At 35.1% G+C, this 14,468-nt stretch overlaps 1 protein-coding gene across 20 annotated transcripts in view; it reads right to left on the reverse strand.

The window, feature by feature from the left end:
• Positions 1 to 5,401: 5,401 nt before the first annotated feature.
• LOC308194891 (uncharacterized protein) overlaps positions 5,402 to 14,468 on the reverse strand; it is a 709,819-nt gene continuing 700,752 nt past the window's right edge. For all 20 annotated transcript variants that reach the window (XR_013950992.1, XR_013950993.1, XR_013950996.1 and 17 more), the window contains 4 exons: positions 11,467 to 11,551; positions 8,860 to 9,310; positions 6,646 to 6,684; positions 5,402 to 5,539 (listed from right to left, as the gene is read on the reverse strand). Coding sequence is in view for 2 of the 20 variants with exons in the window: in XM_080591442.1 (XP_080447568.1) it covers positions 9,189 to 9,310; positions 11,467 to 11,551 (207 nt within the window). In the remaining 18 variants the exon portion in view is untranslated. The remainder of the gene's footprint in view (positions 5,540 to 6,645; positions 6,685 to 8,859; positions 9,311 to 11,466; positions 11,552 to 14,468) is intronic.

A 14,468-nucleotide genomic window follows, 5' to 3' on the forward strand; every position in this document is an offset into this window, starting at 1 on the left:
TTTTTAAAATAATCTAATGTATTGCAAGTTTTCTAAGAGTTTTTTTTTTTTTTTCAGTATTAAAACCATTTAAAAATATAATCAAACAATGACTGATGGAAAGGAAGAGGATCACAGTTTATCTGATAACCAAAGCTCAGGATTTATTGAAGCCATTTTGATTATGACATAAATATAAGAAAAACTCAAATGTCAAAAAATTGCCTGTTAGCATATAAGTTTCTAACTTTTTCTTGTTGGGGAATATTAACATATAGTCTCTTAATAGCTACAGAATATTTTCATAAATCATATTGGCACATAAATTTATTGGGATATCTTTTGTCACAATTCTTGCTATTAGCTCATCTCAGAGTTACATACACGTGTATGTATCGCTGTATATACTCTTCTGTTTAAAATAAATCTCCACAAGTTTCTGAACACTGGTATTAGCAGTGACAACTGATGTTAGTCAGTAACGCAGTCACATCACTCTTGAAGCCCTGCAGTATTATTATAAAACCATAATTAAGAAAAAATATATAAATATAAGACTTACAAGACAGATACAAAAGAGTGTAAAAAAAAATAATTTTCTGTTTTATTGGCGTTGTCTAGTATGTTGTAATGATTTCCACCAAGGAGACTCTTATGCAGGATTTACACCTGGGGGAAAAGCAGGTGGTTCATTTTAAATGACACACTCAAGAAATCAAGATTGGTAGCAAGGCAGAAGGGGAATAATTATGTGGAAGACTATGGATGCTGCTCCCATAGTCTGTTTCGAGCAAAAATAGTAGAGAGATGGCAATAAGAGCTTCTACCTTCTGGATGATGTCAAAAGAGAAATTGTCTTGACAAATGAGGAAGATTTTAAATGGGAGTTTTCTCTGACCTACAATACAAGAAAAGGTTATGCTAATATGTTAAGGCACAGGCCTTTACTAATGGCTGAGCTGCAGACAAGACAGTACAGCTCAAAACGAGGATCAGGTTTTTGTACTTCTTTCTCCCTGAGTGACTGAGAAACACTCATTATCCTGTCCTAGGTTATCCTATTATAAATGTTCTTATCTTATTATAAATGTTCTCTGATATAACAGTTGCAAACAGTGATTGCAGAGAGAAAAGTGTGAAGTTAGCATCTAGCACAAAGTGGACAAACTACTTCTGTTTTAAAATTAGGGACAACAATTGTCTTGTTTGAGTGACATTCTGTTCTTATGAACAGTCATCTATTTATGTAACCATCTATATATCAATTTTTTCCACAAAATACACATTTTACTGATCAAAGCCAAATTTGGCCTTGAATTATTCTACCTGCACTTTCTCCCATGAACAGTGAACTGAAAAAATATTAATCTTTTTAAAGCACCTTGAAGCCCATTGCTCTTTTCAGCTAATGAACTATGTAAAGGAGTCTCAGTCGCCTCAGGGAAGCTTGTCAAACCCATCACAAGGAGCCTTTATAAAGCCTGAAGGACATGTATCATAATGTATAAAATTTGCCATAGTATATCATTATTACCTTTTGGGAGTCTTATTACAACAATTATGGATGATTAAGCTATATTTAAAAAAGGAGGAAAAAAGCAGTTCCATGACCAATAGCACTAACAAAAGTAAGTTTTCCATATTTGTTTTGTTTTTGTTGTCATTCTTATCTAGTTTGGTGTGATAGAAAATGAAATCTTCCTTGAATATTTTCCTGCTGTACATGTGTTTATAGGAGGCCTCTGAGGTTGGGATCTCTGTGTCCGGTATTATGTTTATTCACAACTGTATGCACTTTCCCTCAGTAGATTGTCTACAGCTAAAAAAACTCTAGTCGCTGTAATTATTCCCAAGACCTATATCTTCTACCAAATCTGGTTGCAATGAACCATGCAGGAATTATCAGAAGTTACTGGCGAATGTGGGAGGCACACAGGTGCATTTGGAAAGTTACTTAATGGCAGACTGATGACAACTCTGGGGAATGAGACTGAATAAGGTACTGACATCGAACCTTCTTTATTTTGATTTTTGTCCTGAATGTTTTCTCTCTCACTTGTTTTCCTTTCAGGCTGGAAACCAGTGCGAGCATGATTACACGGAGGAAACTCATACAGCTTTCATCTGGCAGAAGGCTGGGAAGGACAGTTTGGTGCAAGGGGCAAACCCAAAAGCACCAAATTTCTGCAATGTCATGTACAAGCATGCCCTCCTCTCTGGTCTCCAAAAATCTTGCTCTCTTGGCAGTACAGTAAGTAGTCTCAGCCTCATCGGGAACTCAAACAGGTAGACTAGCCTCCGGGCTAGTGTTTTGGGCATACTTTGGAAAGCTGAGATTTGAAATTTTCATCATGAGGCAGGAACAGCGCTCTGGTCCTTAACTGCTCAGCTAATATGTAAAAAGCACACTAGTTTTATATCCTGCAGGCAACCTTACTCAGTATGCTGACTGTTTTGAATCTCCAGCAAAAATACTTAACTGTCCCTTTGCACTGTAGGCTTCCTTTTGTGTTTTTTTGTTGTTACTGTTTTTTAATTGTATCTAAGCCTAAAATGAATTTGATGCCTGTCTACAGTGTATTTTGGGGCACCAGGCAGTAATCTCTAAACCCATCACGACCAGACCAATGGCAGTAAAGCTTGTCAGCTCAGCCATAATAAACTGAGACAAAGTGCTGCTCTAACAGAGCTCTGATAATTTCAGGACAAACCAGTAGCTATGCACAGGAATGCGTTGCACTGCACCACATGGAAGATACTCATACTAGTATTCATAGGCTAGCATTTCTAGGAGGGGTTCATAAACTTACCTTGTTTGGCACTGTTATGACTGATAACTATTGGTGGGGCTAGCAGAGGAAGATGTAAGTACCATTGCCAGTTGAGACTTCCGTGTCAGCCTGCAGATTCATATGCAATCCAGCTAAACATCAGCTAAGCATCCAAATTGAAACAGATTTCAAATGGCATTTTAAATATTATTTGGAAACAATTTTAATGAAAAAAATTAATGAAGAAGCTTGCTAAAATTCTAATCACTGTCAGTAATCCGGTACACAAATTTTGTTATACAAGCGTTCAGAGTGAAACGTTGAAGAGAGCCAGGTTCGGTAGAAATTATCATTGTAAATTAGCTCTATCTAATAGACACTGCATATATATATATATATATCCTCTTATATAATTATATAGGACCTTTTTAATTCTGCCAATTTTTTTGATCTTCAGGAACAACCACACTGGCTAGCAATCACGAATACAATACAATATCTACTATACAAGCAATCTATCACAAAGACAACAATTTTTAAAGTGTTCATGCAAAACAGATCTGTGCTCTGCTCCATCCTTTGTACATTTTTGAAATGAAAACCACTGCCTTAAGTTATTTTCTTAAATAACATCCTTTATTATCCATGTTTTATGCTTTTTTTTTTTTTTTGTGATAGCTATTTATCATAGCAAAAGCAAAGCAGAAACATGCTTCACTGTGTGAGTTTTATTTTTTACAGTAGGAGGCTTTAGTGGAGATAGGATTGATACATCAAAGTCTTGATAACACGTGTTTAAATATTTACCTTCATTTTTGTCCTCTACAGTTAATACAATATTTCCCTAACATAAGCTGCTAAATGTATTTTCTCCTTTTTTTATTCTTATTAAAATTGTGATTTGAAGATATATTCCTAAAGCTGTGAATAGTTATTAACATTTCTTTAAAGTCTTCAATATTTGAATGGCCAACTTCCAGCTTGAGTAATTACATTCTGCCTACTTAAATTCCACACACAGTTTTAATTAGATAAGTTATTCTTCTACTCTTCATGGCCTAAAACTGTTCTGCAGCATTGCTGCCACTATTAAAGAGCTGCTGAATTTTGCCCCAGAGGTGACTCCACTGATTCCTGTATACCATACAGAATATATAAAACAAACTGATTGTCTTCTGGATGAAAATTGTTAAACATAAGTTTTAAGGTAGCTAAGAATTATTTTTGAGCACCCATGTTTATGCTCATTTTAAGGGCAGCGATAATGAAACCCTTTCCACTGTATCCTATTAAAACTGCTTTAGAGAGAATAGGAAGATTCCTCTTCCATAAATGCTCAGAGCATTTCCAGAGACTATCATCAAGGATACTGCCTGTAAATCGCAGGCACATTGCCCTATAGGAATGACCCCACCAAAAAGATAAAGGAACTGTGGGTGAGATTTTAAAGATGCTTTGTAGGTACTTAAAGCTTCAGAAAAGAAGCTAATAACTATGGCAGGCATACTGTGGAGGACTCTTCCACATCTGCTTTTGGAAATCCTGCCAGGGCCTTTAAAAGGAAGCACAAATCTAACTACCTTTAAAAGACTTTCACCGTATACTATGACCTCAGCCTCAAACTATCCAGTTGCACATAATTTTACTCTACCAAGCAAATCCTTTTCTTTCTACTGCGGTTAAACTGTTGAGATTTTCTTCCCTGTTGAAACAGGTAAGAAAGTATCTGAAGTAGCAAAGGACACTACCTGCATCATTAAGAACAGTTTTAGTGTGGTCCTAGGCTGGCAGTGCGTGATGCTTTAATGCACTGCAGACCTGTATTTCTGCTCTCTACAAGGGACCTGTTCAGATTACAGTTGTTACTGCAGCTTCAAGGTAATCCGATGCTCCTGGAGGTTGTGCAGGAAATCACAGGTAGGCCCCAGGTTTGGAAAAAAATTTATATAAACTGAAATGATTTCTGGGGTCGATTAAAAATGCATGTTTAAATAAAGAACCTGTGAAGGCTGAAGGATTAAACATTTTTAAATTTGAATGCTGCTGTGGCTGACTGTGGCCTTTTTGTTTTCCTTCCACATTTCCTGGAGTAGGTGACATATACGTGGTGAGGTATATGTACCTCAGAACAGGCATTTCCCTGTTTCTTTTTTGGCTATTCTGTCTTGCATAACACAAACAGCTCTTTAGGAGAAAGATAAATACTTTTCCTGTCCACAATATTCTTTCTTAAGGCGTATAAGGTTTTTCTTTTTTCTTCATGAACTGGTGAGGTTTAGGGCATCACCTAAAACAGATTCTGCACTTTGAGTTTTCTGCTCTTCTTTTTTTTTTTTTTTCTTTGCCTATTTCTTCTGATTTCTGTTTTTGTTTGTTTTTCCCCTAATCTATAATCTTCATCCACATATTTTCTGTATCTGTGAATCCTTCCTCCGAATAGTCCAATCTTTATATATATATATATATATATATATATTCCATTTCATATAGTGAATATCCTCTCTTGCTTCTCCATCCCCATTCTGTCCATTTCAGTTCTGTCTCAGCCCCAGGCTCTTCCTTACCACAGCATCAAGGGAACAATGCTGCTTACCAACCTATCTCATTATAATGAGCAGTACTTCAGGACACAGACCTGAGCTTGACCATTACCCACCTGCCTCTGCTTTTGCTGAGAAAAGTGAGAGAAGAGTTGTCAGCCTTGGATAGCTGCTGAACTGTTCTTCACAACACCGTCTAAAACATAGGTGTTGAGATTGGTATTGCAGAATGGTCCAGGCTGCAGAGTCCTAGTGCAACATAAGTACGTGGAGCAAATCAAACCGGGTAAGGACAGAGCAGTTTATGAATCAACACAATATTCATCTGGTAGTGTAAATCTAGAATGACACTGATAGTTTATTAGGACTATGCCAATTTTCAAAGACCAACATTTTAAATGAAACTATAATCAAAACATAACGGGATTCCTCTTAAAAATCGAGGTTGCCAGAATATTTATGTAGAGTATTTCTCTCTGCTAAACAAAAACCGCTCCTGGCTTCTTATCATTTGCACTCACTAGAGGAAGAGCACATACAGTGTTAAAGTTCCCATGGTGCTGCTGCTGCTGTGAAGACAGTGTCAGTCCCGTGTGCCTCATGTTCCAGGAAAAGCTCTGCCATGGATATGGGCTTTATTTAAAGGAGTTCATTCCAACATTTATATACTAATATATATATTTTTTAATTTCATGCTCAAATCATGCTTAAATTTTACACATTTCCCTAACAAATAAAAGCTCATTTCCACATGCTTTTGTTCTTGCTAAAATAAAAAATAAAAAATAAAAAAATCTGTGTAGGTTAGTCAGTTGATAAAAAAAATAGTGCTCTCATAGACAGATCTGTTTTTTCAGACAGACTTCCTTATAGACAGTATCTGCCCAAGATGAATCTAAAATGAAAATCTTCACAAAAATAAGGTATTGAAGCTATTTAGACATCTTACTTCTCCCCTAAATCTTTGCTCTATTTGAGTTTAGTTAGTTTTATATAACTATAAACAGTTACTTTCACTATACTTTTTAATTAGTATAATAACTGCAATAATTATAAGGCCAGGATTCCATAGAAAACACCTTTAATGTTACAGAAGATTCAAACTGAAAAACTTGTACTTTTTCATGTATGAAGACAGAGACTCTTATTAGTTATTATTGAACACTGAATAATTATATTTGCCTTTTATATTGAATTTGATTTTTTTTAAATGATAATACTTCAGCACATTTACCATATGTTACTTAAGAAGCCATTATCCACTCTTGGAAATAATAGAGAAGATTCCAGGTCTCTATGGATAATTTTTGAATGTATTCTGCATTTTTCTAAAAGCCTACAAATGAAATCCTTACCACTTAGTGACGAAAGGAATAATAGTATTGTCCTTCTGACTGCAAGAAGAAGAAAGAAATTTTTAATTTTTAAGGGAATTGCTTCAAAATCTGATATATTTTAATGATATGATGCTCTAAATGTCTTGGATATAAAAAATATGTGCTTTATTATTATTAATATATTTCTACCATATATCCTTAAATATATATTTTATATATTAGAAAAGTACAGTAGCACACACAAGCACAATGTTGAACATTAAAAATAAATAAAACTACAATGCTTAATATTCTCAGTTTGGGTTATGGTATTGAAGGTTACACTGACTCAGTGCTGGTAAGTGCATTTCTTACATTCAAAATAATTGGATTTTAAACTCAGACTATTATGCACTGGATTTATAGGACTGATATAGGAATAGGATTGATTCTCATTTTCCTTGTCATATATGAACTCATTTCAGTGTATGACATGCAATAAGGAAACACATACAAAGTAATGTTATGGTGCACAAAATCAAATGCTTCCTTTAGACAGACATTTTGGATTTACCCTTTTCTAATTAGATTTATTTGTCAGTGGATATTCACAAGTGCGCGCACTCATGCATGCAAACGTATATATATTCCACTGTTCCTCCCTAATAACTAGGCCTAGCAGTGAGTGAAATACAAGGATCTAAGTCTGAAATGCTTCAAAGTTTGAACAAACCTCACACTTTGATCTTGGTTGTGACTGTTACTGTGATAATGAATCTTTGCTTGCAGTTTGCACCTTCACAAAAACATTTGCTTGCTTATTTTCATCAATCTTTGTGCTAGTCTCACTCCCCAATCATAAGGCAACTGCTTATTTGCCATGAAGGAGAATACTGTAAGACAATTACTGATAGTCAGGCCTATATGTTTAGTTATCTATTTTTGCATTCATATTATTAACTGATAAGCATTAAAATATTTTGGGCCTCTGAAACTGTCATTATTTAGGCCGCCAGTATTTATCATGATTATCGACTTAGTTTCACTGTTTTGTCATGGTCCTTTACATTACTTCTGGACATGGGCCTAAATAATCTCTTCTGAATTTGTTCTCAGCTCAGTATGGAGGGGTCCTCAGGTCCATACGGGAAGACCCTAAAGCAATATGATAGGATAAACACAAATATGTCATTATGGCAATAGCCAAGCCTAAGCTACAAATTGGAGACCTAAGCTTTGAAGTATGGGGTTGCTGGTTGGCAGTTCTCCAGTACTGAACAGTTATGTCCATGTTTAGCATTTTGCTTACAGTCTTCTCATAATTATGTTATATCAATGCCATCTCATGCAAATTATCTATATAAAAAAGAAGCCATTCAAATGTGTTGTGTATCTGTATACGAATTTCAAAATCAGTTAAGATAATCATGTCACATTAAATAGCATAAGGTGACAGAAGGTTCAAGTGGGAGGCTTTGGCAGTTTCAGCAGACATCCCTAAATCAACAACATAAATTTTAATATAGTAATTGTATTACACCAAATGGATGTGTTAACAGGATACTGCTTCCAGACTATTTACAGAGAATGCAAGATAAAACTAAAATAATATAAATGCATTCATATTTTTCACAACCTCTTTGTTTTTTAAATCTCCTGCAAACAATCCAGCCCAAACAAATCTTTGTTTTAATAATCTGCTCCGTTTCTAAAACCCCTACTGGGTTAGAGTTTCCAATTAAAATATGACTCTTTATGCATGTTTTATAGAAAATGTTTACTCAGACACTGTGCAGTGTTTTCTGCAGTGTATGGCTTTGGCATTGCAAGAAAATGAAAATGACTATTTTCAGAATCTTGTTTAAAGATCAATTCTATTAATGCTAGAAGGATTCATAGACAAATGTCTGTTAATTTATCATATGAAGATAGGGGGGCCAAAATATTTTGTGACTCTGTTTGGTGATGTACTTAGACTAAAATTTCTTAAGATTTTCCAAGATTCCTTTTTTTTTTTTTTTCGTATTGTGACAATGTAAAAGAAATTCTCTAATTTTATCACAGTAATACCCAAAGTTCTAAGCTCACCTCTTCACCTAGTCTTGGTGCTGGTACCATTTCACCAGCCAAAAGCAATATCTAATAGGCCAAATACTACAGTACAATGGAAGCACACAAGTAAAGCAAAATAGTTCATGTTGAGAGTTCAATATTTGCACTATATGTGCTTTGTGAGGGCTACTTCATACTCACCCTGTGGATTGAGCATTTGTGGATGGCTGAAGTGCAGTAGGCAGCTTCTTGGAATGTGCATCTTCTAGTTTTGTTTCACCCAGAACATTTCACTTCTCAAGGTCTGAGTCTGTTTCACAAAACAAACTGAAGTTCTGTAAGTGGAGATGGGACATGGGAACTATTGCTGTTCAGAGATCGTCCATTGAAGTTTTCACCATGGTGGGATAGCATTAATTTTTGATGGAGATGAGGATGTGGAAAGTCTGGAAAAATGCATGAGGGAATATACAAGAATAAACTGTTCCAGGTGGGATACCTCCTAAACAACACATTGTTGGTCCTAAACCTCATTGAACATTAAATGAAGAGAACTGCTCAATAAGCATTGGTTGTCCAACATCCTCCGATGCATTTCCTCCAGCTCTGCAGTGGCAGTTAATTGCAAAAGCCTTCCTTTGCCTCTCTCTTTCTACAGATAAAATCAGATAAAGAAGACATATTATAATCTTTATGTAACCACTGTTCCAGGGTGCCAATTCTGAGTTTTTTAATATAAAATCTACCATCCCAAACTTAGAAAAACACAATATCAAAATTATTCTAATTTTAATAATCAAAGAGATTTATTGTTATAATAAATCCTCAGATTTGCAGACTACTACAAACACTGAGAAATAAAATATCAGTTGTTTACATTGATTTTAAACCAGATAAACTTTTAAGAAAGGTAATTACTATTTAACTCTAGCATCTTTGCAAGTGTCCATTTTAACCACCCACTGTCCCAGGTTTATACATAGTTTTGTAAGTGTATATAGTCTATGTTGTACTGAGTTAATGTAGAGTGAGACTAATTCATATCACTATGGAAATTAAGATTACATATTGATAAATGCCAGAACAATACCATGCTTCAGTAATCCTCAACAGTGCAGCCATGAAAATTAGTGCTATTTCTGGATTGCACTATTTTCTTCTAACAGTTCAAATGGAAAACATCTGATCTAGAATTGTTTGCAATGAAAAAAAAAAAGTCTCCATGGTAAAGGATCTGACATATTTGTAAACCAGCAATTATGGCATATACACAGCAATATGAAATATTTCTGAATTGTGCAGCACATCTCCAAACTGCTCATGTAATGAAAGCACATGAAAATGTTATTATCATTGTTTCTAGTTGTCTTCCATTTCCCACTGGAGACTTTTTGTCAGCTTAATATATTTTTGTTTGTTTTCAGCTCTTGCTTTATTTGTTTTGGTTCTGGAATGAGAATCAGCTAATGGCACCTTTTGTTAGTCTACACAGGCTTCTGCTGTCTAGCAAGACTAGCTTAGTCAGTGCATTATCTCAGATTGAGATCGGGGTTTGCTGCTTTGAGTTATTTTGAGGGAGGGAGCTACACAATGCAGCTGTATAGGACAGTGTCATATACACTGTCTGAAGGCAACTACTAATGAACAGTCACTTCATAACTTAAGAATGAACTCTTCACTGACTGGTACACTTTTTTTTCTAAATTAAGTGAAAAAATGCAATGTAAATTTGAAGAATCTTGTGCCCAAGGGCCAACAAACCAACTCATCTTTTCAAGAGTTGAGAGCAGAAGTGACTCAGAGACTAGGAATGATAGTTGCATCATTTTATCTCCTGATTTTCAGTCTGAAGTTAGTGAGGCTGGAGATCAACATTAACAGACGCATTGCTTAACAGCTTAGAATAAGATACAAAAAGACAGTCACAACGTCCAACCGCAACCCCCCCCATAAATGCCCCACATGTTGTTTTATAGACGCTTTGTGCCCTGCTGGAAGCATACAGCAGCTGCAAACCAAATAGAATAGCTCTCAGATGATTTTCCTGCCTAATCCGTAAGTGGTATAGAGTTGCTTTATTCTCTGCAGTAACACCACCACCACAGCCCTGGACAAGTGGAGATGGCTGCAGTGCCTCTATCATCAGCTGCTGCCAAAAGGATGCCTTGGGAACACAGGCAGTCTCTTAGAAAATGGAGTTGTTCTCAGGATGCTCTGATTCACAGGGGACCAGGCTGGCATATACTAGAAAGAACTGGGAAATAAGGGAGGTTTACCTCAAAAGCAAATTAGCTAGTACAAAGAATTTTGATGATAGTGCCCAAATGAAAGCTCATAAAGAATTTAAATATGACGACTGTCATAACAACAGAAAGCATTGTTATAATACCAGATCATCTTACTAATTTGTTGTGGCATCCCTGAGGATAAGCAGGCATTTTAGTTCTCGGCTTTCCATTTTGTTTGAATGATATCAACATGAACATCTAGACTGCAGTGCTCAAAACACAAACCTCATAGAAGAACATCAAGCTGCGTGCATACAAATAAGAGATGGATTTGCCAGTGCAATATATTGTCTCTGGTATAATTATTCAGTTACCAATAAAACCTTCACAAACAAGTATATCTTGCTGTTAAAAAATATATATATATATATAATAATATATATTCTTTGAAACTGTAGAGCTAAATAAATCATCAGGCTGCAACAAAAGAATTATTCAAATTCTAAACCTAGTCATGAAGAGCAGTTTTTAAGGATGTGCTTATTAGAACATAACAAAACGTAGACAAAAATCAGATTACTTGGATCACCAGTAATTTCTTCTGAGTTTATACACCCTTCACAGCCCAAAGAGGCCTGGTCCATGACTGGGTCTCCTGAGCAATACTGTAATACAAGCATATGAAGAAGGTTATTAGCATATTAAAACCAACCTGAACAATTCACATCCATAGTTGGCACAGAGGGAAAAATAAAGGTATGTTTAAAGTAAAAATAAATTCGTAAACATGAGGGATGCATATATCTGTTCTCTTTCTCCCACAAATTCAAAGATATACTATTAGCAGAGATATATGTCTTGAGGGAGGGGAAGTCATTGCCTTCACTTTCCATTTCTCAATTAAAGACCACTGGCAAAGGGACTACATTTCAAAGGCTGTGAAAGCCCACTAACTCCTTAACGATAACGTAGGTTGCGTAGATTCGTAGATTGGCTATCCAAAAAAAAAAAAAAAGTAATAATACATCTGATAAACGTTTGTTAACTGTCACTTTTTACAGCTTTTATAAATAAATTTGATTCTTACAGGCAGTGATAAATTGTCTCCATTTTATCAGGCCTATTCTACAAGTGTACTTGTTAAACATACTATAGATACGCAAATTTCTTAATTCTCATATGACAAGAATCTCTGTGCATGAGTTTTTCAGTTTCATAGTCTGAATCTTGACCTGCAATGTTTATACTATGTAAAAGTGAAACTGAGCAAAATGTATTTTTATAATACCTAGTGCTTGCTAGGTTCATGGTTTTGAAAAACAGAGTTATTTATTTCTTCTCAGCTTTTGATTAAAAGAAACTGTTTTTAATATTGTTTCCCAGATTTATGGGACTTATGGATTACTATGGAGTATTACTGAATACAATATGAAGTGCACAAAGTCTGTACAAGAATTAAAACATGACCAGAAATACCACTGACACTTCAGACATGCAGCTGTACTTATGCCTGACAGTTTCTTCTTTCTTCCCTCTTACAAAGATTTTCTTTCTTAGTTTTCTTCTGGGTTTCAGTATTTTCTTGAGATTACCACTGAGTTTCTTCATTCTTTTTGTCTTTATCTGAGATCTTTTCCTGAGTCAAAATTACACTATCTGTGGTACTTTATCATTCTTGCAATAGTTTGAGTTTCTCTCATTTATTTTTTTATTTTATTTTGTTTTAACTATCTCTCCTCCTGTTTCTTGTCATAATGGTTAAAATAAATTGAAAGCAGTGGAAAAAAAAAAAGTTCATAATTCTCCAGTTGAAGATGAAGGGAAACAGAGGGAGAGCACTGCAGATGAGATGTCAATTGCTAAAATTACCTTGTCTCTGCGATCAGACAGGCCTTGGATTTATTGAACTACAGGGCACTCTACAAGGTCTATTTAGTTTCTCACATTTGTTTCACAGCACTGTGCTGAAGGAACTGAATGATTTGAGCATGGTTATTGATTAATAGTGTTTATTGCCTATATAGTCCCAGGCACTTAGGGAAAAATATAGGTATGTTTAGAAGGAAATAAATACATAAATAAGATGACAAGCTGGACTTCTTCTTTCTTTCTCCCTCTTTCTCTCCCACCATTTGTGTATGCATTAACATAGCTATGAAAAACCACTTGAACAATTCATAACAATAGCAGGCACTTAGGAAAAATTATTGGTATATTTAAAACTAAAATATATACATAAATAAGATAGTAAGGCAAGCTATATGTGTATGTCAGCAGAGATATGAAAGCTGCTTGAAGAAATCTATCACAAGTAAGTGCACCACAGGGCAACTGTGTGAATGTACAAAATAATTCCTTCCCTGAACATTACTCTGCGAGACTGTGGCTTGGCAATATAGAGTACATACACTGGACAACTGGGAATGTGAAAGCTTTGACTAGAGGACTGTCTACTATGTTTATCAAATTTTAAGAAAAACTGAAATTCAGAATTCCAAACTCACACTAAGTAGTATAGGACTCTCATATTTTCATATTTTTGTCAGCTTAACTCACGTCAAGAGGAAATTTTTTACTTGAATCTGTTTTCTGAAACCAGGGTCATTAATATAGTAGTCTCTAGTCTGGCTCTTACTGCTTCTTAATAAAAACATTTTACTTTTATACCACTTGAGAAGCACATTTTAGCTAAATTGCAGAAAGGCTTTCAGCACAGACTAAGAATGCCCAAAAAAAGTCAGTATGCAACAGCTCCTAATTCTTGACTCACACACTTCCTAATTTCCCAGTAGCATGCTCAAGTAGATAAATCCTTCCTAGTGACTGAAACAGAAATTCTAAGTCAAAAATGTCTCTTATATGTTGTAATGAAGCAGTTTCATACTTCAAAGTGTCAAACTGTGTCACTACAAGACAAAGAGAAAACACTTTGATGTCAAAGTATGCCTACACAGTGTACTGAAAGTGTGATTATAGTACAGGCAGCCATTTGAGTTTGAATTTAGCTAGCATGGGTAGTGTTAAGAGCCTGCATATCTCAGTATAAACTAGTATATTCCTGATACGGACCCTTCCTTGGACAGCTGAATGATAAAAGGAGCCAGTCTTTGTCAAGGGATTACTAACAAAATTAACTCATTTTATAGTCTGCAATTCAAAGGGTCCATGTGTAATGTTAGCACAAGGCAATACATTTTCATTTCATTTTATGCAAACCTTTATCAATAAGTTATTGGTTTTTAATATTAATATGTTCCAGTCAGAAGACTTGCCTTATAAAATTCTGTTATGCTGGCTAAATCATAAATTCAGACTAAAAAAATACATTTTCATAGTGTATTAAGATATCCTCGTTTCTCATTTTTATTCACCATACTTCTGGCACTAGTGTGCAGCAAAGATTTGCAGCAAATTGATTCACTATTTTCCTGTTCGTTTCTTCTTTGACCTTACAATGAATAACCCAGTCTTTCCCCCGTTTTTATATCCTCTTCCAAATTTTTTATCTGCTTATAATTACTTAGGACATTTTGTTTCTAAGTCTATGCAGGCCTGATGCTAGCAAAGTTATTTTGTTTTATA

The sequence above is a fragment of the Anser brachyrhynchus genome (genome assembly GCF_964034855.1).
Source record: "Anser brachyrhynchus genome assembly, chromosome: 4".
In the NCBI taxonomy this organism is placed as follows: Eukaryota; Metazoa; Chordata; class Aves; order Anseriformes; family Anatidae; genus Anser; species Anser brachyrhynchus.